The 25,005-nt window shown below is 37.4% G+C and overlaps 1 protein-coding gene across 1 annotated transcript in view; it reads right to left on the reverse strand.

Annotated features, from left to right (window-relative positions):
* Positions 1-426: 426 nt before the first annotated feature.
* Positions 427-25,005, reverse strand: part of ahr (aryl hydrocarbon receptor) — a 71,046-nt gene continuing 46,467 nt past the window's right edge. Inside the window, exons 5-11 of the mRNA XM_008112617.2 lie at positions 24,340-24,463; positions 21,380-21,510; positions 20,140-20,342; positions 18,894-19,003; positions 17,720-17,861; positions 15,902-17,177; positions 427-3,239 (exon numbers count right to left, since the gene is read on the reverse strand). Of these exons, the coding sequence (XP_008110824.1) occupies positions 3,087-3,239; positions 15,902-17,177; positions 17,720-17,861; positions 18,894-19,003; positions 20,140-20,342; positions 21,380-21,510; positions 24,340-24,463 (2,139 nt within the window). The 3' untranslated portion in view covers positions 427-3,086. The remainder of the gene's footprint in view (positions 3,240-15,901; positions 17,178-17,719; positions 17,862-18,893; positions 19,004-20,139; positions 20,343-21,379; positions 21,511-24,339; positions 24,464-25,005) is intronic.

Consider the following 25,005-nt stretch of genomic DNA (forward strand, 5'->3'; position numbering starts at 1 on the left):
ATTGAAGACCAGAGATCTTGATGTGGTACTTTCAATCCAGATGAGACATGTGGACAAAAACCTACACCTGTGCTTTACCAAAATATTTTTACTAAACATTATGAAAAAATTATAACTGAGAATTTGAAAACCATTATAATTTAGAATGAGAAAAGTTAAAAAACAAGTTCCTTTAATCACTGCAGTGAAAATCATCTATGCCCTGGGATGGAAAGACTCAGACATCCTGATGCTGATGCTGATCTGTGAATTAGCTGACATGGCCAAACTGAAAGACTGGGATTAATTTCTTACTTTTTAAATAACAAACATAGGGACAATCTTTCTGATTTAGAAGAGTGTCACAACCTGTTTAGATCTCTAACTGTATTTTCCAATAATAACAGAAGTCACGCATGACATGCTGTGAAAGAAATTACGTATCACTTCTGTTCAGGTGATATTTTATTACCATATATTATGCTTTACAAGTTTTAATGAAGGTCATTAAAAGTACTATAAAATCATACCCTAACACACGAGAAATGAATTGCAGGACATAAAATACAGAGGACAAATGGGGAATGGGGGAAAAACAGCTGGAAAGAGAAAAAAGCCAAGATATAATCTACAAAAATGGGCAGTAATACTGATTAAAATGAGGAAATAATTTGCTTAGAACTGCAGGGTAAGGAGAGAGTGGAAGGATAAAAACACCACTTTTTAGGATAACAGTTTGGTGTAGACCAACAGTGCACCACCAATACACAGGTTTGTTGAATATAGGCACAGCTAATGTAAAAAAAAGAAAAACCGAGCTGATATTATGCATAACAGAAAGAAACTAACTTACAATAAGGCAGTACACCCGTCTGTACTGCACCCTTGGCACTTGGTGATGGGATAATATTTGGTTTAGCATAAGTGATATGATAAACAGATCTTTATTTGTTGTGTATTTTTTTACTTTTTTCCTCTCTTTTTCTAAAAAAAGTTACATTATCCCTTTGAACCTTTTAAGTTTTACAGTACAACTACTGATTGTCAACATTACACTGGTAAAAAATAATAATAATCAGATATCATTTTCGAAAATAAGTCTACAGATACTGGAAACAAGACCACAGTAAAGTTTAAGTAAGAATCAGATTACTACTAATCTAATACATTTAGTGATGGCCAAAGCCTTTTAAAAGGACATTATGTACATTTATTTACAATTATCACTGAACATACAAATCAAAAGGTATTTCCTTTTCAATGATCACCAAAAACAGAGCTAGGTCCTCAAATTGAAATTCTACATACAAATTACCCAACCTTCTTTTTCATATGGGCATTATTACACATTTTGGGGGAAGCAGAATTAAAACATGCTTAAGGGTTTAATGAAAAAATTAAGTTTTTAAGTGCCTAATAAGCTAATGGCCACTTCCCCCAACATACAGAACCATTCCGTCTAAGTTTGTTTTAAAACTATCTGAAACTTTCATCAAAAATCTGAACACCATCCTGGAGGGAGTTGGTTTATTTTTTTCCTTTTTTAAAGAGTCTATGCTCTGTCATTTACATTATACATATGTGTGTAATAACATGTTTCAATAGTGTGGTATGACAATTCTTTAAAATATTTACAAAGACATTAAATGGTGCTTATTACAATATTAGCTATACAGCATATAAAGGTACTCATTGTCTTTCATCCTGTACATATCCCCTCCCTCCCACATTTACACTACTTTGACACACAAAACATTGGTGTCTACTCTTCTAAAAATCTCAAGATAAAAACTCCAATACAATGTTTTCCATTTTTAAAAACAAAGTTTTAAAATATCCTGTTTTATTACGAGGATAGTTCTTCTCTAAATTTGAACTAAAATAAAAATTTAGTATCATCTTTTGAACAAAGACATTTAAAGTGAATTCACATACATAGAAAGATAGCTTTTTCCTTTAGAGTGCAATTGTTAGGGATATTGAATATCAGCAGACCCTCTCCCCGGTGGAACAGTTGAAAAACAGCAGCCAATCCAAATTGACCCTCAGTGTAGAAAAGTTTACAAAAAGTAAACTTTTGTACTATTTATCATTGGAACAATGCTTTTTGCCAGCTTTTATAACCAACCTCTTTCAATAACCATTTCAAATGGAAGTATTTGCATAGAGCAGCCTTGTACTTTTCGAAAAGGACCATTCAACAAGTGTTGTAACACAAGATAAGGCACATGTTTTTCTTCTTCTTCAGTATTTGAAATTCCGAACGAATCCGGAGGAGTCAAATTTCTCTTTCTAGATGGCTGTTTTTTACCCTGTTCTACCTGAAGAATTCAAAACCGAGTCTTTAACAAAAGGAAAAGCTCTATATACAGAAACACCTGAAATTCTAGAGAAAAACAAAGATACATTTAATAGAGAAAGAGTATACAGCTTTTAGGTTTTCTAGCTTTAAACACCAAACCAAAAGCAACTACGGAATAGTCACAAAGATGGATGACCAATTTATTTTACAGTGAATGTTTTTGTTTTCCTACAAGCTCCTTTCAGAAATAAGGTAGCTATGTTGTGAGGCACTTAAGGCTAACTGTAAAGGAGGAATGCAATGGATTTGGTTGTACAAAACCTAGAATTGCATATCAAATCCTTGTATCAAACCTTCTACTAAAGTGCTAGAACCTGAATGTAAAATAAAAGGAATTTTTAAAAACTACAAAGTAAGGTAACTGACACAAAGATGCAAAGATGCAATACAACTGAGTGCTTCAATTGCTCCTCTTACTTAGAGCATCAATTTGAAGTATAAATTTCAAAAAGAATTTTTCAAATAAGATTGTCAAAGTGCCCATATTTTCCTAAACCATAAAACCATTTGCCTTATCTTATGTTCTACAATGTGATGCAGTTAATAATATTGCAGTAGTGCATATTTTCACTGTCTGAAAATAATATGTGCACACTTTTAGGCCATAACAGCTCCAACTTCCACCTACAGTAACAGGTTTTGGATGACAAATCCCATATACATGCATATTAAGTGCAATCACAATTTTCAATCTCCATTCAGTAATCCAGTCCTGATTTAACTCTACACAGATGCTGGTGGATAACTACATAAAACCACTGGATGCCAAATCTGAGAAAGATCTCGGTTCTGTTGGATGATGAAGAGACTGAAGATGTGTTTCAGGTTGAGTGCTGACAACATCTAATTGGGGTGGATATGAATCGTTGAGGTTTCCTCCATTAAAACTATTCTGAAACTGGAAAAAAGAAAAGCAAATTCTCATTAATCATTGTTCTTTGTGATTTTAAAAACAGGATCTAGTTACAAAAGAAACAATTGGCTTTACATACAGGAAAGATCACATCACTACTTAAGCAAAAGAGTTGTGTCCAGAACTTTAATTGAACTTAGTTGCTGAAGCAAATGTAAATTATTGACTTAAGGTCCACTGATTTCATTAGGAATTAAAAAGACAACCTAATTTAGGCTCAAATCCGATATAAGCAATTCCCAGGAAATACGTAACATGGAAGCTTGACAAATTCAAGAATTCATGAAAAAAAAACCACCAAAGTAACGGGTGTGAGAATGATTGTAATCCAGAACAGTTCATGCTAGGTGAATGAGTATATCGCCCTTTCAAGAAAAATCATTTTTCTTGATTTATGCTTTTGTGAATCCTTTTACAGAATCATAAAGTTGGAAAGAATCTTAGAGGTCAGCTAGCCCAGGGCTTCTTAAACCTTTTCACTCTGAACTCCTTTTGGCTCGAGAAATTTTTATGTAAAGGTATAAAAATATGTATATATATCAAACATTTACTGTTAACAAACCAGCATTTGCCAGGCTTGCTAAAGTGACTGATTTTCTTTTTTGTGAAGTACTGCTGAAGCATTTTCTGCAGTCTGCTGTAAACACTGCAAAATGGATTAATGTAAATGTCTACAATAGCCATTAGATGATGTTCAGAAACCTTTTATTGTTGCCAAATTTTTCAGGACCCTAACATTGAGCTAAGGGGACCCATTTGGGGTTGGGACCCACAGTTTGTGATGACTCATGGGCCATGTAGTCCCGTTCCTAGTACTGTTGTGACAGATGAAGAGGAAAACTTGGGTTTCCCACCGTTTCTGCCGGATTTGGAGCCCTTGCAGCTGCAAGATGTTTGCCCACAAGAAGTCAGCCAAACAAGCCTTGAGCAGAAATCTCCCCCATTTTCTCGCCGCCTTTATTATAATCAAGATAGAAGCGCTCGGGAGGCGACTCGCAGGAGCGCCAGGATTGCTGCCAGACAATTAGATGATTAAGTCTGTTTCCCTTGGGAAAGTTTAAGGAGTCCTGCATCTGGATACAGAATAGGTTTCGTTTCTTATTCCCCAGAGAAAGTGTTATTTGGCGGGAAAACAAGATCCTATATAGGTGTTTGCCCACAAAGGAATCCTTGCGGAGTCAATTCGTCAGCTTCGGGAGTAGATTGTGTGTGGACTACGCTACTCCAGTTTCCAGGACCTTGCTCTCGTTCCAGCCCTGCCTTGTTCCCCGGACCTCGCCACGGATTTCGCCACGGACCCTGTTCTTGTTCCTCGTTTCTTGTTGCCTTGAATCAAGCCTTGTTTGCCAAGAATCTAATTGCTCTCCAGCCTTGCATCAAGTTCCATGGACTAAAGGACCTTGTCATCTCCCCTCACTTTGCTTGGCAAAGTGTGTGTTTCGGTTATTGGATTACAACTTTGGACTTTAATATCTCATATTGGACATTGTTTCCCTGGACTATATTTGACCTTTCCTGAAAGGTCTACTTCTGAACTATATTCTACACTTATTTTTATTGACTTTATATATTTCCTTAATAAAGATATTAGATAGATTCTGGTCTCTGCGCATGGTTATTGGTGCTCCGCAGTCTGGGTCCTGACACAGTTTAAGAAACAGTGATCTAGCTAATATAGGCAAAAAGTGGCCACCTAGCTATATTAAAAACATTTAATACTGATGCACGTTTAGATTTGAAAATATTTTGTTAGTGGGGAGCTTTGGGGCCTGGAATCTGAAGGTAAAGGTAAACATTAAGTCTAGCTGTGTCCAATTTTGGGGGTTGGTGGTGATCTCCATTTCTAAGCTGAAGATCCAGTGTTGTCCGTAGATACCTCTAAGGTCATGTGGCCAGCATGACTGCATGGAGCGCTGTTACCTTCCCACCAGAGCGGTACCTATTGATCTACGCACATTTGCATCTTTTCAAGCTGCTAGGTTGGCAGAAGCTGCGGCTAACAGCAGGAGCTCACCCTGCTCTCCGAATTCGAACTGCCAACCTTTCGGTCAGCAAGTTCAGCAGCTCAGCGGTTTAATCCGCTGTGCCACCGAGGGCTCCTGATCCGAAAGGGAGGCTGAAAAAAGTATCCACACGTTAGGTTGTAAATGGCCATTTGGTCTCAAGATCCTGTAAAATTTAGGGAATTTGCAGTAAACAATTTGAAGCCTATGTGCTATGTATACTTTCAGAGCCAACTACTAAATACAAACCTTGTTTCTGTAATGTAGGCTTAGGCTAGAATCCAAAGAGCGTTCAGGCTCATACAAGGGTCTTGGATGAGATTTTTGACCTTTTTTCCTTTGAGCATCTTAGCCTCCACAGGATTTCAGAAAATGCCCTTGGAATACCACTCATTTTCAAAAGCAAACAGTTTTAAAAAGCAGAGTCTCTTACTATAAAGTAAAAGTAGTAAAACTGAAATTCAAGGAACTTTAATCACAATGGCTGGCATTTGTAAACATAGCTTTCCAATAGAACCCAGACACCATTGGAATCACACTGAAACCAGTCCAAAAACTACATTGGCTAAGAACGAAGCAAAAGCCTTAATATTTGATTTCTTCAATGTTTTTAAAAACCTCAGCTGGACTACACAAATCTAAAAGTTTTCTCCCGTAGAGAAGATGAATGTCATGTAACATTTAAGAATGGAGGAAATAATCTAATCTTTTACAAAAAAAATATTCTGGTGTTTTAATTCATCACCTTTTGGCAAATTAATAGAGTTCTTCTATGGATAAATTCTGTATTTTGTAAGCTTTTAAAAAGTCTAGGTTTGTACTTCGACTTTAAGGAAATCACCCATCCAGAAATGATACTGCATTATTCAGACAAGTAAGAGTTCTGGAACAGTTTCATTAATCTTGACAATATGCATATCAGCAAAGTCCGGAGGACGGGCCAATGGCTATAAATATCCTATCATACTGAAACATAAATTCATTCAGAATTACTTTGAGGAAAATACTATTTTACATAAATAACAAAGGGTTGTGTGGTATTTTAAATGCTAGCAATTTATTTCAGTGTATGTTTTGGTGGATCACAGAGGGCTTTTTTCAAACTAATAAATGAGACATAGATGTGCAGCATCAAAAATGCTTATTCTGACAGTGAAATATGACTTCTTAATTTGTTGGACATATCCACACCATTTCCATACTGAAGCCAATCCTCAACAGCTTTCTCCATTCACATTAAGTACAGTAGAGTCTCACTTATCCAACACTCGCTTATCCAATGTTCTGGATTATCCAACACATTTTTGTAGTCAATGTTTTCAATACTTCATGATATTTTGGTGCTAAATTCATAAATACAGTAATTACTACATAGCATTACTGCGTACTGAACTACTTTTTCTGCCAAATTTGTTGTCTAACATGATGTTTTGGTGCTTCATTTGTAAAACCATAACCTAATTTGATATTTAATAGGCTTTTCCTTAATGCCTCCTTATTATCCAACTTATTCGCTTATCCAACATTCTGCCAGCCTGTTTATTTTGGATAAGTGAGACTCTACTGTATGTCTATTTTTGGATGGCTCAATCTCTGGGGGAACCATCAATAGTAACTGCCATGATATGAACCATCAATAGTTTTATTCTTCTTTTTCAAATGACAGTAACTCTGAGTCTGATACTTTCTATCTAATCTGACTAATTACAGTATTTATTCATACTCATACTTAGAAATAAAAGACTGCTGACTAGTTCAAAGGGGAGCAGTGAAAAGCTGATATTGCAGGACGGGAGAAGGACTGTGAACAAGGTTGTTTCTATTGTAACAAATGGACAGAGGTTTTTCTTGGTAGCTTGAGTTAGAATACCCAAAAGAGTAAGAGGAACTAAAGAGGAAGATGGGAGGTGAACCCCTCCATAAAAGAAAATACCAGCCAAATGGGCAAAGAGAGGACTTGGGGTGGCTGATATACAGCACATCTATGTAGAAATTATGGGTGTTTTTGCTGGCTCCTTGAGACCTTAATCTTCCCAATCTATCAATGCATGGTCTCCTGCAGCTACTGGCCAGGATCCTATCGAGGTCTGTATCCTGAGAGTGCAATACATGTCTATGTACTAGTAGTACAGTACTACTGAATATCATCCTCCAACTACTTTCTCACTGTTTCACTATCTATTCTCCCCTATCCGAACACTCTCTAAACTTAAAATAAAGCCTCTTCTCCATATGTGAGTGGTTCTGGGAGTGATGTGAAAGGATATGCAAGCTGCAGGATTTTATATAGCCTTTCCCATGGAGGCTATGACCTCCATGATAATCCACCTCACTCAACGATTAATTTACATTCTGCATATGTATGTTAGGAATACTTACAAAGCTGAAGATCCTGGGAGTGTAGGGTTCAATCCTATTTTCATTAATAGCTTGAATTTTTCCCATTCATTTCTCTAAGTAGCTCCTTTTTATACCCCATGGGATATTTCAAAATAGCTTTCTAGCATAAACCAGGAAATGTACTCTCCAATTAAGACGTCTCCCTCACAAAATATTTAATCAACATGTCTCTTCCCCTATTCTTCTTTTCCATTCACTCTGTTCCATTTGTTTCCACATTCTTTTCTACCTTATATTTCATTTTCATCAGCCCAGTCAGCATCTCACCTGTGTATGACTTGCCATTTTGACTTGAAGAAAAAACTTGGAATTAGAATATTAAAATTAATATGGATTTGTAAAAAACAACATCTCAAAAATTGAAGGCAAATCAAGCTCAGCTCAAATTATTGAATCTTCTGATTCCATGAAAGTTCCAACCATTCAACTACACTGACAAATCACATTCTAGAACTTAATTTCTAACATAAATAATGTAACATATGCAACCACTTCAAATCTAGCATTTGGGAAACCAAGTTGTGTTTTCCCCAGAATTTTGACAATCTGTGTCACTAAGAAAAAAAGCATACAACAACCAAATCAAGGAGATAGGAAGAGACAATACAATGTCCGTTATTGCTCCTGACTAGATGCAGAACTCTTCCCTCCAGTGCATCTTATTAAAGAAGGAATAAAAATGTTACATTTGGACTAATGTTTTCCAAGTCTCTATGGCCACCTGTCCTTAGCAACAAGAAAAAAACTCCTTCTCACTGTTTATATAATTGAAGTTTCATCAACTCTTGCCTGAATCATTCATTTCACTTGTTTCATTGGAGTTTTACTCTAAAAGCTTTTTCAAGTTCATTTCAGGCCAAAACAGGATAGTCTTGAGGGCCTGGGGAGATCTCTGCTTCAAATGAACAAATGCTGTGTCAGAAAACAGACTCCAAAGCCCTAATCTAGTTAAAATTATAATAGCCCAACAAATATAGAACATTTAGGTCTATTGAATACAAAATTATGCAATAGATTTTTAGGGAAGGTTCAAATAAACGTATTACTCAATTGGAGGGTATATAACAGTAAACACATCAAAGCTACACGAACAAAGACAATTGTTAAACTATTTATAACTTAGTGGAGTTATACATGGGTTAATCAAGTGGATTTTTTTTCCAAATCTAGCATCTAAAGCAGTGGTCCTCAACCTGTGATTCCCCAGATGTTTTGGCCTTCAACTCCCAAAAATCCTAACAACTGGAAAACTGGCTGGTGTTTCTGGGAGTTGTAGGCCAAAACACCTGGGGACCCACAGGTTAAGAACCACTGATCTAAAGGATCAATAGAATGAATTAAAGAAACCAAACAAGAGTGCCTCAAAATGAATTATAGGGAGTCTGGAGAGCATCTCCAGACTATGGTGGCTGCTAGTGTTGTGCTTTTGTATGGAATTACTGTTCATTTTGTGTAGTTTCATTCATTTTGTCTCATTTTCATATTTGTTCCTGCTAATGAAAATGGAGGGGCTATATGAATAGAATTTTCATCTCGCTAACGAAAAAATATTTTTTTTGTGCCATTGGCAGCAATGGGAGGGCTTCAGAGGCTCGCCCCCCACTCAGATTTAGGGCTAGAGTGGTGAAAATCGCCACACAGGCCACAATTGCCACAGCCTGTGGCTGTCACGACCCAGGCTGCAGAGCACCAATAACCATACACAGAGGCCAGAATCTATCTAATATCTTTATTGAAGGAATATATAAAGTTAATAAAAACAAATGTAGAAAATAGTTCAGAATTAGACCTTTCAGGAAAGGTCAGAATTAGTCCAAAAAAGCAATGTCCAATAAGAAATATTAAGGTCCAAAGTTGTAATCCAGTAACCGAAACACTCACTTTGCCAAGCAAAGTGAGGGGAGATGACAAGGTCCTTTAGTCCATGAAACTTGAGCGAGGCTAGGAAATAACTTGATACTTGAAACAAGGCTTGAACGTGGAACAAGGTAACTAAGAACAAGAACAAGGTCCGTGGAATAACTTGATAAATCCGTGGAACAAGGCAAGGAGTGATCCTGGGAAACAAGGCAAAGTCCGTAGATAAACAAAGGCTGGGAAGCAAGGCGAAGGCTGGATAGCTAGGCAAGGCTTGAGCAGGAGCGAGGCTTGAATCGGAGCGCGCTGTCCAGACACAACTCGCTCCGTAGGCTGACGAATTGACTCCGCGAAGTTACTACGCGGGTAAAACACCTAAATAGAGTCTAGCTTTCCCGCCGAAACAGTTCTCTGGGAATCAGAACCGAAAGCTAACTCTGAGACCAGATGTGAGACTCCCCAAAGATTCTCACGAGAAGCAGTCTTAATTGGCCACATTCTTAGCTGCAATCCTTGCACTCCTGCGCGAAGCTGAATCCAAACTTCTCTGTTGTTTACAAAACTCCCGGCGCAAGAATACGGGAGAAGTAGGCTCTGGGCTTGTTTGACATACTTCTGGGAGACAACTTTCTTGCAGGTGCAAGGTTCCCAGATCTGCCTGGGAAAGATCTGGCTGAGAGGAATCCAGTTCAGACTGGGAAGGTAAAAAACCCAAGTTTTCATCTTCATCAGGAATTACAATGTCCTGAGCAGGACTACAAGGCCCATGGGTCATCACAGTGGCGCAGGCTGATAAAGCAGTCAGCTGCAACAAATCACTCTAACCAAGTGGTCATGAGTTCGAGGCCAGCTCGGAGCTGCGTTTGTCTCTGTCTTTGTTCTATGTTAAGGCATTGAATGTTTGCCTTATATGTGTGATGTGATCCACCCTGAGTCCCCTTCGGGGTGAGAAGGGTGGAATATAAATACTGTAAATAAATAAATAAATAAATAAATAAATAAATAAATAAAGAAAATGAAAGACCAAGGCAGAGGCAGGCAATTGAGCCAGTGAGATAAACAGAGACGGGAAAGGAAACCCAACAAGGAAAGGATTTTTTTTTAATGATGCAAGCAGCAGCCAGTCCAAATCCCCAAACCCCAAATCTCCTAGTCCCAGAAGTGCCCTCACCAGAAAGGGAAGGCACAAAAAAGGCAAGCCAAGGCAAGCCCAAGCAGAGACACACCAATAGCAGCAACTAGCAAGCAACCCAACCAGCCCCAGCGTCCAGCAGCAGCAATAGCTCTTTTAGGTCCAGTCCTCCCCTTATATACACTCTTTGTCCTCCCTGCCCAGCCCACTTCAGTGATTCCTTGGCCTCGAATTGGCCAAGGATCACATCCTCCCCACCGCCTTCTCTGATGCATGAGGAAGTGAACTGCAGGCATGAAGGTCATGTGGCTGAAAACGAAAGCAGGCACAATGACTGTGCCGCTTTCATTATTGTGTCGTGTTGACGAACAGTCAACACAAAACGATAGCACGAAGGAAACTAAGGAAAAATTTTCATGCACATCTCTAGCGGCCACCCGTCCTTAGAAATAAAAAAAAGTTGAAGCTAAATGGGAGACTATGATTATATAATAGGATCATTCAACCAATGATACAGAATAGGACATTATTTACAAGATTCATCCATAATTTTTTGCATATAGTAAAATTTTCATAGTAAAATAAAAGATCACAATCTTTTCAGTACAGAGTTGCAATACAACTATGATTGCAATGTTTAAAGCCATGATGTTTTTTAAAAGATACACTTCAAATTTCCTGAAATATAACATTTAAAAGCATAATTGTAACCATGTATACCCAGAAATAGTTTTCTCTTAAGTCAACAGGCTTCCTCCCAAGAAAACACACATGATATTATAGAACTGAAATCTTTTATTTAGGGTAAGAGAAAATGTTGCAATTTATTTTTCCCAGGAAAACCACATGGCTGCATATCACTGCATGAGCTCAAGACCTCTTTCCTCAAAGGGTTTTGCTCAAACCTGACTAGACTAGACCTGCGGCTGAATTAGAATGGGACACACATAAGTCCAAGGCTTGTTGAAGCTCGTTTTTGTAGTAATAAAGCATTGTTGTATTCAAGCTGGGTCTTTTGAGGAATTCAGGCGCACTGATTTCAAAAGATCAAAAGTGATGTCATGTAAACATTTAAATAAACACCTCAATTTTCCTAAGCTTTTCAGATATTTTTGTTGGTAAATTCTATTGATTCTATTAAAACTGTAGCAATAGAAATTATTGGTAAATTTAAAATCAATTAAAAGAGTAATAGCAGTATGTTTCTCCACTTGACAAAAATTTAAGAACAAACTGTGCAAATATGGCACAATCTAGTTTACCATGTGCAGAAGAGTCTCTGTTTATATATATTATTGTACAGTATTTATATACTACTAAGTATAACCAAATCTCTCAGCTCTCTACATTAACTGAGGACAGAGGTGCTGGGCCACAACAAAAGTGAAAAAAAAAGAATATTTTTTCTACCTTAGACAACACCTCTCTAGGAACTCCTAGGTCCCCCAGAGTACTACTATGGTCAACTTATGTAGGAGCCTGACCAAGAATCACACTGGAAGACAAACAAATGCCCAAAAATGTATTATCTCTAAGAAACTCTAGGTCATCCAATGCAATTCGATGGCGGAAGCTGACCATAGAATCAAGCTGGAGAACCAAAAGATTCCTAGAGAGAATATATTAACTAAATTCCCAAAAGGTGTAACTCATGAATGTGGGGGTCTGTCTGTAGTTAAAATAAAAACATACAGTGAAATAGAAAAAAAATCCAAAAATGTTAAAAATTATTTTATTCACACAGCAAAGTAATACATAAATAGAATGAGAGAAATAACTGTTTTAAACAAATATCTCAGAAATCTGACCTGTTGAATTACATGCAATATAGCGTCTTATAGGTTCACTGTCTCTTCCTCCCCCTTTCAGTATCTTGTGCACATGCACTAATGGTAAAGCAGACCACCATATCTAATAGCCTCTAATATTTTTGTCCTCCCTCCTGCCTGGAATTAATTAATCTATGTTCCAGGCAAAACGGGGTGAATGTGGGAAGAAAGTTTTCTGCAGTCTTCTGTAATCTCCCATGTATGGAAACAGCATTTGTTTGGACATACTGTTTATTAGATACTATTAAAACATGCACCTTCACTGTGCTTCTGAACAAGGTACATTCCTAAAGTGATTTTCATACACATACGTATAGAAACAGCAATCCATGAAGAGTGTGTGCAGTGAAAACATTATGGTGGGAAGGTAAGGAATTTTCTTTATGTACTGAAGGGTGTCATGATTAAGAACATGATTTAGATAATCTAAATAATGGTGCTGTCAACTTTGAAAAGTAACCTAACAGGATGAATGTAATTTGTATTGATGTCACAAATTAAGAAAGAGACTACATGGATATCAACAAACCAATCAAAGTGCTGAAAATAGTGTAGGACAAGTCTAGTGATCAGTTCATAAAGATTTAGTGATCATTCATAAAACAATACCCTGGAAAAAAAAGTTGATCATCCCTTATCTAGAATTCCAAAATACCTCAAAATCTGAAACTGTCCATATACGTAAGTGACTAAGAATGTCACAACTTAATTTATTATATACAAACTTTGTTTCATGCACAAAGCCATTCAAATATTATATAAAATTACTTTATCTGAATATATGAAACATCAATGAATTTCATATTTAGATTTGGGTTCCTGCTACAAGATACCTCATTATGCTAACACGTATGCAAAATAAGGATTAAAAAATCCAAAATCCCAAACATTTCTGATCTCAAGCATTTCAGAAAAGGGATAATCCATCTGTATGTGGGTGGGTGTCTATCTATCTATCTATCTATCTATCTATCTATCTATCTATCTATCTATCTATCTATCTATCTATCACTTTCCATTTTTTCCCTAGATTACTCCAATCTTCTGAATAAAAATGTAAAATAATACTTCCAAGATTCTAGGACTCTGGCAAGTCTCCAAAGGAACAGAAGTACTGTGACATATATTTGTTTTGATGACTAAGCACACCTGACTGAAGCTTTTTTAACCCACTTTTTGATGACACTGTTGAAGACAGCCACCAAGCTATGAAACAAACTGGCACTATTCTATTAAAGGGTCTCAGACCATAAGCATCCTGGTATGAAAAATGTGTATGTGTTAACACACCAATGCATAGTAAGGTACTACTCCAAGCTAGCACAGTCACATAGCCATTGGATTAAAGGAAAATAATTATTTGAAGACAGCTGTGGTTGTTAAAAGTCATTTTAAGGGAAGGAATGAACTGGTAGAAGTCATATCTGAAGAAAGATGTGTTTGTAACCCTTCAATGACACAATTTTTCCCATAGAAGAAGCACAAAATATTGGAAAAATCCTGTATTTTGTGCCTTTTGGTTGCATTTTGCTATAATTTTCTATGCATGGAATGGTCAGATTCATTACTTTGAAAACGGACATTGTATTGACATTTAGTTATGTAAAATTTAAATACGGAGGTACAAATTTATTTTATTTACCTTTGTTTTTAATTATATATTATATTTTATAGGTTATTTTAATGTCTATCTGGAAACTAAGAGTTTATGGATTATAAATGATAATAAATTCCACCCATGTAACAGTATGTTAAAATCTTAAAATGAAGATGAATAATAAAAATTTAGAGTTGTGAAGTCATTATGCTGCAGGCATAGTCACACAACTGGGAACCAGAAATTCTATTGTAAATCACATAACCTACTAATTGATCCAGAGCTATTTTTTGGCCTTTTTTGATCTCTAACATTGAATAAACATTACCAAAAGGTTCACCAAATAAATTCAATTTCTTTTGCAAGCTGTATAGTAATGTTACTAGAATTATGGACGATAATATGATCTAAAGGTCATAACATCCAAGCCTAGTCTTAAGGCAAGATTCTCAATACACTGGCTTTTTCAGATAAATCCATATGACAGTGTACGATAAATGGAGAGCCACTGCCAGCCCGGTCAGGTCACTAAATATGACCTACGTCAAATTACTATTGTCAGCCATCAATTCACATAGACAATCACCCAAATGGACAATTTTCTCCTCAAAATTGTTTTTCCATGACCTTTCCAATTGTTGGTTGACAGTATACAGTGTGACCCCTTATCTATGGTTTCACTTAGTCATGCTCCCAAAAAATATTTCCTGCCCCCCGCTGGAAGTATTTGTGGGATTTATAGGTTATCCAGTATGAAACTGAGGTATGCTTCTGTCCCATGTAGGACAGAATACAGGCTTTGCTATTATCCACAGCTTCAAGTATTCACAAGGAACAGATTCCCCACAAATACGAGGATTATATTGTACTAAATTAATATGAAGTCACGTAAGCCAACTGATTAAAATTAGATTTGTCCTTAAGAAATGACAACTGAACACTTTTATCAGCTGAGGGTACCAAGCAGACTAGGGACAAAATAGAACACTTAAATAGTGTAGCACTGTTTTTCCACCAGGACCATGAGTTAAACTGTAAGGTACAGATACCTTAAATTTAAATTCTATACCAATAAGAAGTAATAGCTAATTAAAGAAAATAAACATTGGAGCAGAGGAACAGAAAAACTAACAAAAATAAAACTCCAGTTGCCCTCCTAAGTACTTTTCAGTATAACCCAAGAATGATCCTAAAATATGGAACTGAACAACTGTATGAGAACATTAAAATCTCAATTGATAGATCATCATATAAACCAATTACATCAGCACAAAACAAGTTAAAATTAAAAGCAGTTAATTACAGAGACTTTTGGAACCCTGACATAATCAGCTTTGGCATGTAACAAAAAGCCAGAACTGCAGCGAAGCCAGGCTTTCTTTTTATGACCAATGTGCTGGTTCATACTGCCACATTGTTTCCACTAAGCTCTGCTCATCAATGGGGGAAGCTAATCTAACCAGGCACTTACCATGAAGGAAAACCTTAGTGTTTTTATTAAAACTGATGTTCATGATCTGTCTCTCTTTTAAAAACCAAAATCAGAAACCAGAGTTGGGTGCTGTAAGCATTTAAGTACTCTCAGTTTTGATGCAAGATTAAATTTTAAACTTTCTAGTTGTTGTTCTTTTACTTTTTAGTTAACTTTTGATACATTTCACTGTTCTGGATGGCAGGAGGAACCAACTAGAAATCATCAGGGAGGATGCCTCAACATACGATTTGTAAATCATAAGCCCAAATCTTCTACAACTGTGGTTTCTTTTTGCATGCAAAAGCAACTAGCAAATATTCCCACAAATATTACTTTAGAAATGTATGTTCCTTACCTTGTTTAGCAATGCTTGTTGTCCTGATACCACTGGATACTGTATTTGTTCTGTACAGTTTGGTTGTGTTTCGGACACACACTGGTACATCGACACAGCACCAGCATAACATGTCTGAGGTGTTACTATAACTTGCTGAGAGTTTATTCCACAAGCTTGACTTTCAGGGACTTGTTGCAAGCAACTGAGAAAATCCTCTAAGCCAGAAGAATTGGAATATGTTGATCGATCAAAACTTCCTACTGGAAAATCTATCTGGGTAAAGTCAGAAAGCTGTGAAACCACGCCGGTGGATGGCTTGTAGGGAATGAACTCCTGCCTACATGCATAGGTTGCTGTGTTGACTTCAGATTTGTAAGGGAAGTCCTGAGTTATTTCTTGCATGCTGGAAAAAACATATGGCTGTGTCTGTTGCTGTGAAGAATTATGGGGGATGCTGCTGATAGAATTCCAGTTTGTAAACATCCCATTGACCTGCATGTACTTCATTTTCTGACATAGCTGTTGGTGATGCGGATGCTGTTCCACCACAGATGGTTTCTGCTGACTGTCCAGTTGCTGCGGCTCTATCTGCTGCCGCATTAAACAAGGGGAGTTCTGACCTATGGTCTGCGGCTGCTGCTGCTGGCAACCTGAGTACAACAGATCAGGCTTATTTAAGGACTCCTGAACATAGGTCAAGATTTCATCCGTTATGTCAATGTCTTTAATGTCGTCAACACTTAAGAGTTCATTTTTGAAAAAGTCTTCATCCTGCTGAAAACTTTTTATATCGTCAAAGTCAACACCTAACGTTTTCATGATGTTGTACAGTTCATTATTTTTGTTATCCTGAAAAAGACCCACACTGTCTTCTGGAAGCATTAAATTATTTTCCTGAGGGCAATCAGTCTGTTCTTGTTTGAGGATGGTGTTATTCCTTATTGGCAAAATATTTTCCTGCCAATCGCTGGCCATTACATTGCCCAATTCGTCCCTGGTGTTCAGAAAAATGTTCCTCTCAAATGAGATTTTATTTGAAGCAGGTGGACAAAGATATACAGTTTCATCCTGCTGCAACATTGCACCCAAAAGTGAATTGGGATCAACGGATTCTTTGCGCAGTGCAGCCTTGGAAGCAGCTCCTTTTCCAATGCCACTTTTAACCTTTGCCTGAGAAGAATCCATTAAGCTGAGCTGGGGAAACGTCATTTCATATAACACAGCCTCACCTGTGGCGAACATGAAGGGCAGCTCCATGTTTCGCTTCCGTAAGTGCTCTGCGCCTTCTTCATCTCTGAATTTCAAAATACCAAAAGCAAAAAGTTAACTGTGATAATTGCACTACAGAAAAACAGCCAGGTTTTATTTCATGGCTGTCATAGGCTATGCCAAGTACCTGAACAGACCTGATAAAGAATTGAGAAGAAAAATTGTTGGGACTTTCAAGGTAACAGATTTTTTTTGTCACGAAGCTGTGTCGGAAAGTGGACAATCTTGCAATGCAATTTCTGAAGCACACATGATTTAGAATGGAAACATCACTAAAACAATAGAGTGCGGCAATCAGGAATCAAGTCCCTCTTCCAAAGACAGACATGCAGAATAAGTGAAAAATTATGCAAGCCTTATAAATCAGGCCAAAAAGTTATGTTCTAGAGGGGCTGGAAGAGGGGAAGAAAGACAAATTTGCTTAACACATTATTTGGCTGTATATACTACTTTTCCTCCATTAAAGTACTACAACTATTACAACTATTAATTTGCTGTACCTTTATAATACTAGCTAATATTATTTACATATATGGAATCTGCAAAACTTGTTTGGTGGCTACTTACGTAAGAGGTCTTTGTGTCGCAATGATGTAATCTGGTCTCCCATTTTTATAAACCAGCCGTGCATTAGCTTGAACCCAGGCCCAGCGGTTTTCCTTGGTAAGTAGTCTAAAAACAGTCATACCACTCTCTCCAGTCTTTATCACTAGAAAATTTAAATAGAAAGCTATGCTTATTTTTTCCAGCTAAGTTTGGCATTCTAAGACTTATGTTCATTCTAAGATTGACAATTTATCCATGATATTTGTTTTTTTACAATCCACAAACTAATAAAGCAAATATTATTATGCCTTCTAAAGCTCTAAAAATGCAAGCCATACAAATTTCAGAATAACAGGTGGAATTAGTTATCGTATTAACAGAAGCGTAACATTGCTAAAGCATTGAGATGCAGTTCCTTGAAACCCACAAAGTCAATAGTTGAGTTCTCATGTAGTTTAATTTTTTGATTTACATTCATGTGAATTAAATACTGGCTTTCTTCTGAAGGTTAAACTCAAGTTAGTTGTAAGTGTAAAAAACTGATGCAGATGAAAACACAAAATGTTATGATGATAAAATACAATTAAACCAGTTACAATAGAATACAATTGATTTTTTAAAAAAATTAAGGGCATGCCAAAACACAAATACAGCACCCAATGATTCAAAGTTCCTTTCTCATTGACCAGTCTGCTGCCTAAATAAAAAACGCCAGCTCATAGAAGGATAATAGCAAGGGGCCAGTCTATTTGTGATAATACAACTTAAGATAAAAATATTATGTCAATATTTTTCTTTTCTAAATAGTTATTTCCAGTGATGACATCAAGGCTTGGATAAAAAGTAGACCAAGTAGATCAAGGTCAGAGCATATTCTAAATTTAGCTTTGGAAAAAAAACCCTCTTAAAGTAGCAAATCTGCCTGAGAAAACTGCTGAATTAGCAGCAAAGGAGGTAAAGTAAAGGAAGTGCAAAGAGCAAGATGCAACAGCAACATGGAGACTCAAGCTAAAGGATTAATGTGTGAATATTAAAATACTCCTTCTGCCGATATAACTTCACATGTTTAATGGAAGAAGGACATGTCAGAGGAAAGGCCTTGTTTGATAGTGGGAAAGATGAGCTTAAGATACACTTCAGAAATTATTTTGTTGTGTATTTTTACGTAACAGCCTGAACAGAAAGTGGGTCTTACTTCGGACATGTTTCTCTGCACAATAGAGCATATCAGCTGCATGGATAAATTGATATCCGGTTCCTCTCATGCACAGTTCTGCTTCTGTGTAACCCAACACAATTCGTCCTCTGCAAAGAGATATTATTTAGAATACCTTTTTTATGGCACATTTCCATAGTTCAAATCAGCATGTAAAAAAAAAATGCACCCTAACCAGACTTCAAAAAAAGTAGAATTCATCACAAAAACTGGACACGTAAAAGCAACACTAGCCAACTAACAGCAATAACCAAAAGCCCATCCCATCCACCTCCATACGAAATGCTTTGCATCCTTATCAGAAAGATTAAAGAAAATGAACTGATACATTACAATATAACATTTAGCACATAGACCAGGCACAGGCAAACGTTGGTGCTCCAGGTGTTTTGGACTTCAACTCCCACAATTCCTAAGAGCCGATAAGCTGACTGGGATTTCTGGGAGTAAGGGCTGAAGTTTGTCCGTGCCTGAGACTATCTGGAGGACTGGCATTGGTTTGTGCCCACTGGATGCAATTCCTTCTTTTCTAAGAACCCTCCAGGGACCTGCGGCTGTGAGCTGACACCTGTCTATGACTACCACTTTGAAAGTATTGGAGGAATATGGTACAATATACAAATACCATTGACATAAAAATATAAAAAAATGCCCTATCCAAAAACACCTGGCTTCCAATAACAGCTTTAAAATCCTTTCTCAATTGATAGGTCTCTAACATCAAAATGATTTTGAGAAAAGAACAGATTATGAATGAAGATAAGACTAAATTCAGGTATAATTAACTGAGGACAGTGTATAGGACAGGGATGGAGGGGATGTGCGGTTATCTAGAAATTACTGATCTACGATTCCCATCATCCTTCATTGTAGGCCAGATGTGACTAATAAAAGGACTCAGTTTCCTCAATGCATAATATAGGATAAACAGACGTTTCAAAGCAATTGCTACCATAGCTTGTTTAACATGTTCAAGCTGCAATTTCAATTAAAGTGTACAGTTGGCTCTCCATATTCAGGGATTCTGTATCTAAGAATTTGATCATCCATGGCTTGAAAACAAACAGAAATCCAAAAAGCAAATCTTGATTTTGCCATTTTATATAACAGACTTGAGCACCCATGTTATCCAGAGGGGGCGAGGATGGGATTGTCTTGGAACCAAACCCCCAGCAAATACCAAGAATGCACTGAAAACATGATCATACATGGATCTTGCACTTACTTCGCATCACATCCTATAGGCGTGAAGTCCAACTTGTGTTTAGTTCTGAAGATAAAGTTTTTGGTACGTATTTCAAGAATGGATGGAGGCTGAAGCGGAGTAGCCACAGCAAATAATGCCAGCTGAGGAGACAGAGTAGTTCCATCCTTCCCTTTTTTATTTTGTCCATGGAGAAACTTTAGTCTCCCTTGGAAATTCATGGCCTTTTGAGGAAGAAAAGCAGATGTAACCACATGCTGTATTTTTAATATACATACTGTTATATTTTTGCCTAGATAGAACTATAAACATGAGGTACCTCTATATATTTTTAATTTCTCTCATAAATTTTAATTCCTTCAGCTACTGATGTTAGTATCAAAAATGTTGAGGACTACTGAATTTTAGATTCTTATTCATAAAAAATGAGGTGGAAAGACATTGTTATGCGCTATATGAACACTCTACAAATGTAGATGATATCCTCAAATATAATTGATGAAAGAGGTAGCTTTTCCTGTTTTTGTTCGCTACACAGAATTTTCTTAAATGCAGATAAAAACACATCAACAAATTGCTTACTCTACTAACACAAGATACGTTACTAAAAGTGTTCTTTGCTGCCAATATGTGCAGCATTTTACAACTGACTTTACTTAATCAGTTGTTTAACAAAGTTTCCTAAACATCACCTAGTGCCTATTTTAGACATTTACAAAAATCTGTTGTGCAGTGTTTACAGTGGACACTAGATGCATCAGCTTTACTTCATAAAAAGGTAAATCAGCCTGTTTAGCAAGCCTTGGGAATGCTGATTTGTTATCAGTAAATATTGGATTTTTATAATTATTTTATATACGGTCCCTATATATCCAGAGTCAGGTGAAAATTTCCTGACCTGAAACATGTTGTGTGTTTCAGGTCGAGATATTTAAGAAGTCCTGATGTACAGCACTGCTGAAATGGGCAGGAGCAGTTAATGTTTCTCTCTCTTTTATTTTAGTGCCTCCTCGGTAATGTATAAAACACTTGGTAGTAAGACTATCAAACACATTTACTGTATTAAAAATTAAACCCTATCTGAAAAGGTGTTAGGTCCAAAGGCAGCAAGTTCCTTGATATTTTCCCTTCAATCTGTAGAAGAAGGTAAGATAGATGGGGAAAACAATACAAACCCAGGATCCTAGACAACATTATTTATTATGGGAATTAAGACTTTCCTATTAGTTTGAAATGGATCCTTATGTAATTGTGCACTTACTAAGAACCCAGATGAATTATCCAGCAGACAACGTAATCTACAGATGAAGTTTCGTTCCATAAACGAAGAATTCTCTGGAGGTAGCTGTTCTGGATTATAGTATGTTGTAGCCTGTGAAAAGCCATTATCTCCTACAAGAAAATATAATAACTCCTTTAAGAGGACTATTTATCATTACTACATCAGCAATTACTTTCCTAAACAAGGTCTCAAATCCTAAACAAGAAAAGGAAAACAGTAATTAAATCATATACGGTTTACATTGAAAACTTTTAAAAGTAAAAGAAATTCAAAGACCTTAACATTTTTAATACAAAGGATTTTCCATTACACTGGACTCTTTGATTTCCACAAACTGCAGAAAATCACATACTATTTATAAAATGGCGCCCCTAGTTAAACCGCTGAGCTGCTGAACTTGATGACCGAAAGGTCGGCAGTTTGAAGCAGGGTGAGTTCCTGCTGTTAGCCCCAACCTGTGCCAAACATGCAAATGTGTATAGATCAATAGGCACCGCTGTGGCTGGAAGGTAAAGGCACCCCATGCAGTCATGCTGGCCACATGACCTTGGAGGTGTCTACGGACAACACCGGCTCTTCAGCTTCGAAATGGAAATGAGCACCAACCCCCAGAGTTGGACACAACTAGACTTAATGTCAGGGGAAAACCTTCACCTTTTATTTATAAAATGCCGAGGATGTGAATGTGGATATGCCAAATGTTCCCGCCATTTAATATGGGATGTGTGACCATCTTTTTTTTTTTTTTGGGTGGCATCTGCACGAGTTCCCAGAATGAAAACTCCACAAATCTAGAGAGTCTATTGTGTTATATTTTTGTGTGAAAATGTATTTTCTAAAAAATTCCAAACTTAGCAGTGAAATTCTCTTCATCTTGTAATAGGCGAATAGAGTCTTCCAAAGCAGGGATGAGTAAAAATTGGGAGTTCATTTATGAAATAGTCTGCTATTTCAAAGAGCACTACTATCACTTCAAAAAGCTAATTTTTTTAGATAAAATGGAGCAAAATGTCTGTTCTCTTTGCAGTGCTATATCTACTATGCTATTGTCACTCTGATTATTTGTTAATTTAATGGGTCTGCATTAGCAAGTGATAATAGATAATATTTTACTTCTTATTTATTATTTATTTCCAGCATTTATACACTGCCCTTCTCACCCGGGGGGACTCAGGGCTGCTTACAACAGTTGGCAACATTTAATGCCAAGAACATAATAATTAAACAAAAACAGTACATATAATCAATTAAAATTACAAAAATACATCATTAAAATACATTATAACAATTTAAACATATGTAAATTAGATCAATTTGTCTAAAAACCTCATGCTTCAGCCTTCAATCGGACCATGTCGATGTTATCGTATTACTCATTAAAAGTTTGTGCACACAGCCATGTTTTCACAGCCTTTCTGAAACCCAGAAGAGTTGGGGCTTGTTGGATATTTGTGAGGAGGGTGTTCCACAGCCAGGGAGCCACCAACAAGAAGGCCCTGTCCCTCGTTCCCACCAGCCGCGCCTGCAAGGCAGGTGGGACCGAGAGCAGGGTCTCTCCAGATGGTCTTAGGGATCTAGCTGGCTCATATGAGGAGATACGTTCGGATAAGTAAATTGGGCCAGAACCATTTAGGGCTTTATAGGTCAAAACCAGCACTCTGAATTGGGCTCGGTAGCATATCGGCAGCCAGTGGAGCTGGCTTAGCGGGGGGGGGGGGGGGGGTGGTGGTACGCTTCCTGTATGCCGCCCCAGTTATTAATTTGTTCGCCCTCATCCAGTCCGACACATCAGCCAGACATCGGTTCAGAACCTGAACAGCTTCCTTAGTGACAGGTGGGAAGGAGTGACAGAGCTGGACATCATCTGCGTACAGATGACACCTCACTCCGAAACTCCGGATGATCTCTCCCAACGAGTTCATGTATATGTTGAACAACATGGGGGACAGTACTGACCCCTGCGGGACCCCACAAGTCAATGGTTGTGGGGTCGAGCAGGTGTCCCCCAATGACACCATCTGGGAAAGACCCTCCAGGAAGGACCGGAGCCACTGCAGAAACAGTACCTCCGAGCCCCATCCAGGCAAGGCGCCCCAGAAGGATACCGTGATCGACGGTATCGAAGGCCACGGAGAGGTCCAGCAGAACCAGCAGGGACACACTCCCCCTGTCCAGTTCCCGGCATAGATCATCGACTAAGGCGACCAAGGCTGTCTCGGTACCATGCCCCGGCCTGAAGCCAGACTGCCCCGGATCTAGAAAATCAGTGTCAACCAAGAATGCCTGGAGTTGTGCGGCATATCACATCTTAACACATCAATGTAGAAAGGAAACCCACAAAAGTTTGTATTTGCTTATAAGCAAGCTAATATAGTCCCAGAATGTGAATATATTCTGGAATGGATTTAACATCCTCCACCCTTCCTGCCCAATGGCCCATATACATTTGGAATGATCCTATGGAAAAGAAATATGGCAACACCCTGCTATTTTTAAAAAAATCTTGCTCCCTTCTCAGCACTCTATAAAAAGCTACAGTTTCCAAATTCTCAATAGAAAACTACAGCAAATAACTCAGATTAACTGTGTACAACTCCCTTGATTCCACAGCATTGAGCCATAGCAGTTAAATTAGTATCAAACTGCATTACTTCAAAAGCATAGATGCGCCCTAATAGGTATTTATCTCCTTAGATTTTGTAGTAAAGATGTACTAAAAAAAAGATGTACTCATATGATGCTCTCTGCATACTGAATGTCAGCTGCATGAAAAGTGGCCTTTGCTAGGTCATGGCTACTTTGTACAGAGAGATTAGTAGCACTATGAGTACATAACTCAAAATCTGAGTTTTCTCCAGGATACCTGTAACTTACCAAGTGCTTAAATACAGAGCTTATCAAGACATATATGCCACTACTTGGGGCTAGCAAATTCTCACCTGGCATTATTTGTCCAGAATCTGAAGACTGTACAGGATTTAGAGCCCAGTGAAGTTGTCGCTGAAATTCTGGTCTGTCTTCTGTGTGTATTAATTCAAACACGCTCTGGTGTATAATGTCAGACTAAATCCAAAAAATAATGAAAAATAATAAGAAAATGGCTATTAATATTTGGAAGCTTTCTAAGTTTGACTTTTAAAATACATATTCACATTCATTCTGATATATTTAAGATTAAGATTTATAATACAAAATTTATTGCCAGATTTGCAATATGGGAGATACAATATGAATATAAGGAAAACATTGTTTAAATATAATGGCTAGAATCCTGCTGGGAATTTATGTCATAAACCTACTCACAAATGTGCTGTTCAAAATTGTGTTATTGCTCCTAGGAGAGGAGTATTCTTGTAGTTGGGGGTCACTGTAAAAATTGAGCAAGCAGCACACATTGTAATGCATAATAGTACAGTATTTTGATGGACAGGCTGCCTTTTTTTCAATGACAGTGCAAGGAGAGGAGCAACAACTCTCCTACAGAACCATGGTGCATTGATCCAGAATGGAAGGCAATGGACAGTCATGGGCACTCAACTGGAAAAAGGCCCCATATTTTATGGTGTATTGTGGTGCACTGGGAACCCCTCACTGTACAACATAAG

The sequence above is a fragment of the Anolis carolinensis genome, chromosome 6, assembly GCF_035594765.1.
Source record: "Anolis carolinensis isolate JA03-04 chromosome 6, rAnoCar3.1.pri, whole genome shotgun sequence".
Lineage (NCBI taxonomy): Eukaryota > Metazoa > Chordata > Lepidosauria > Squamata > Dactyloidae > Anolis > Anolis carolinensis.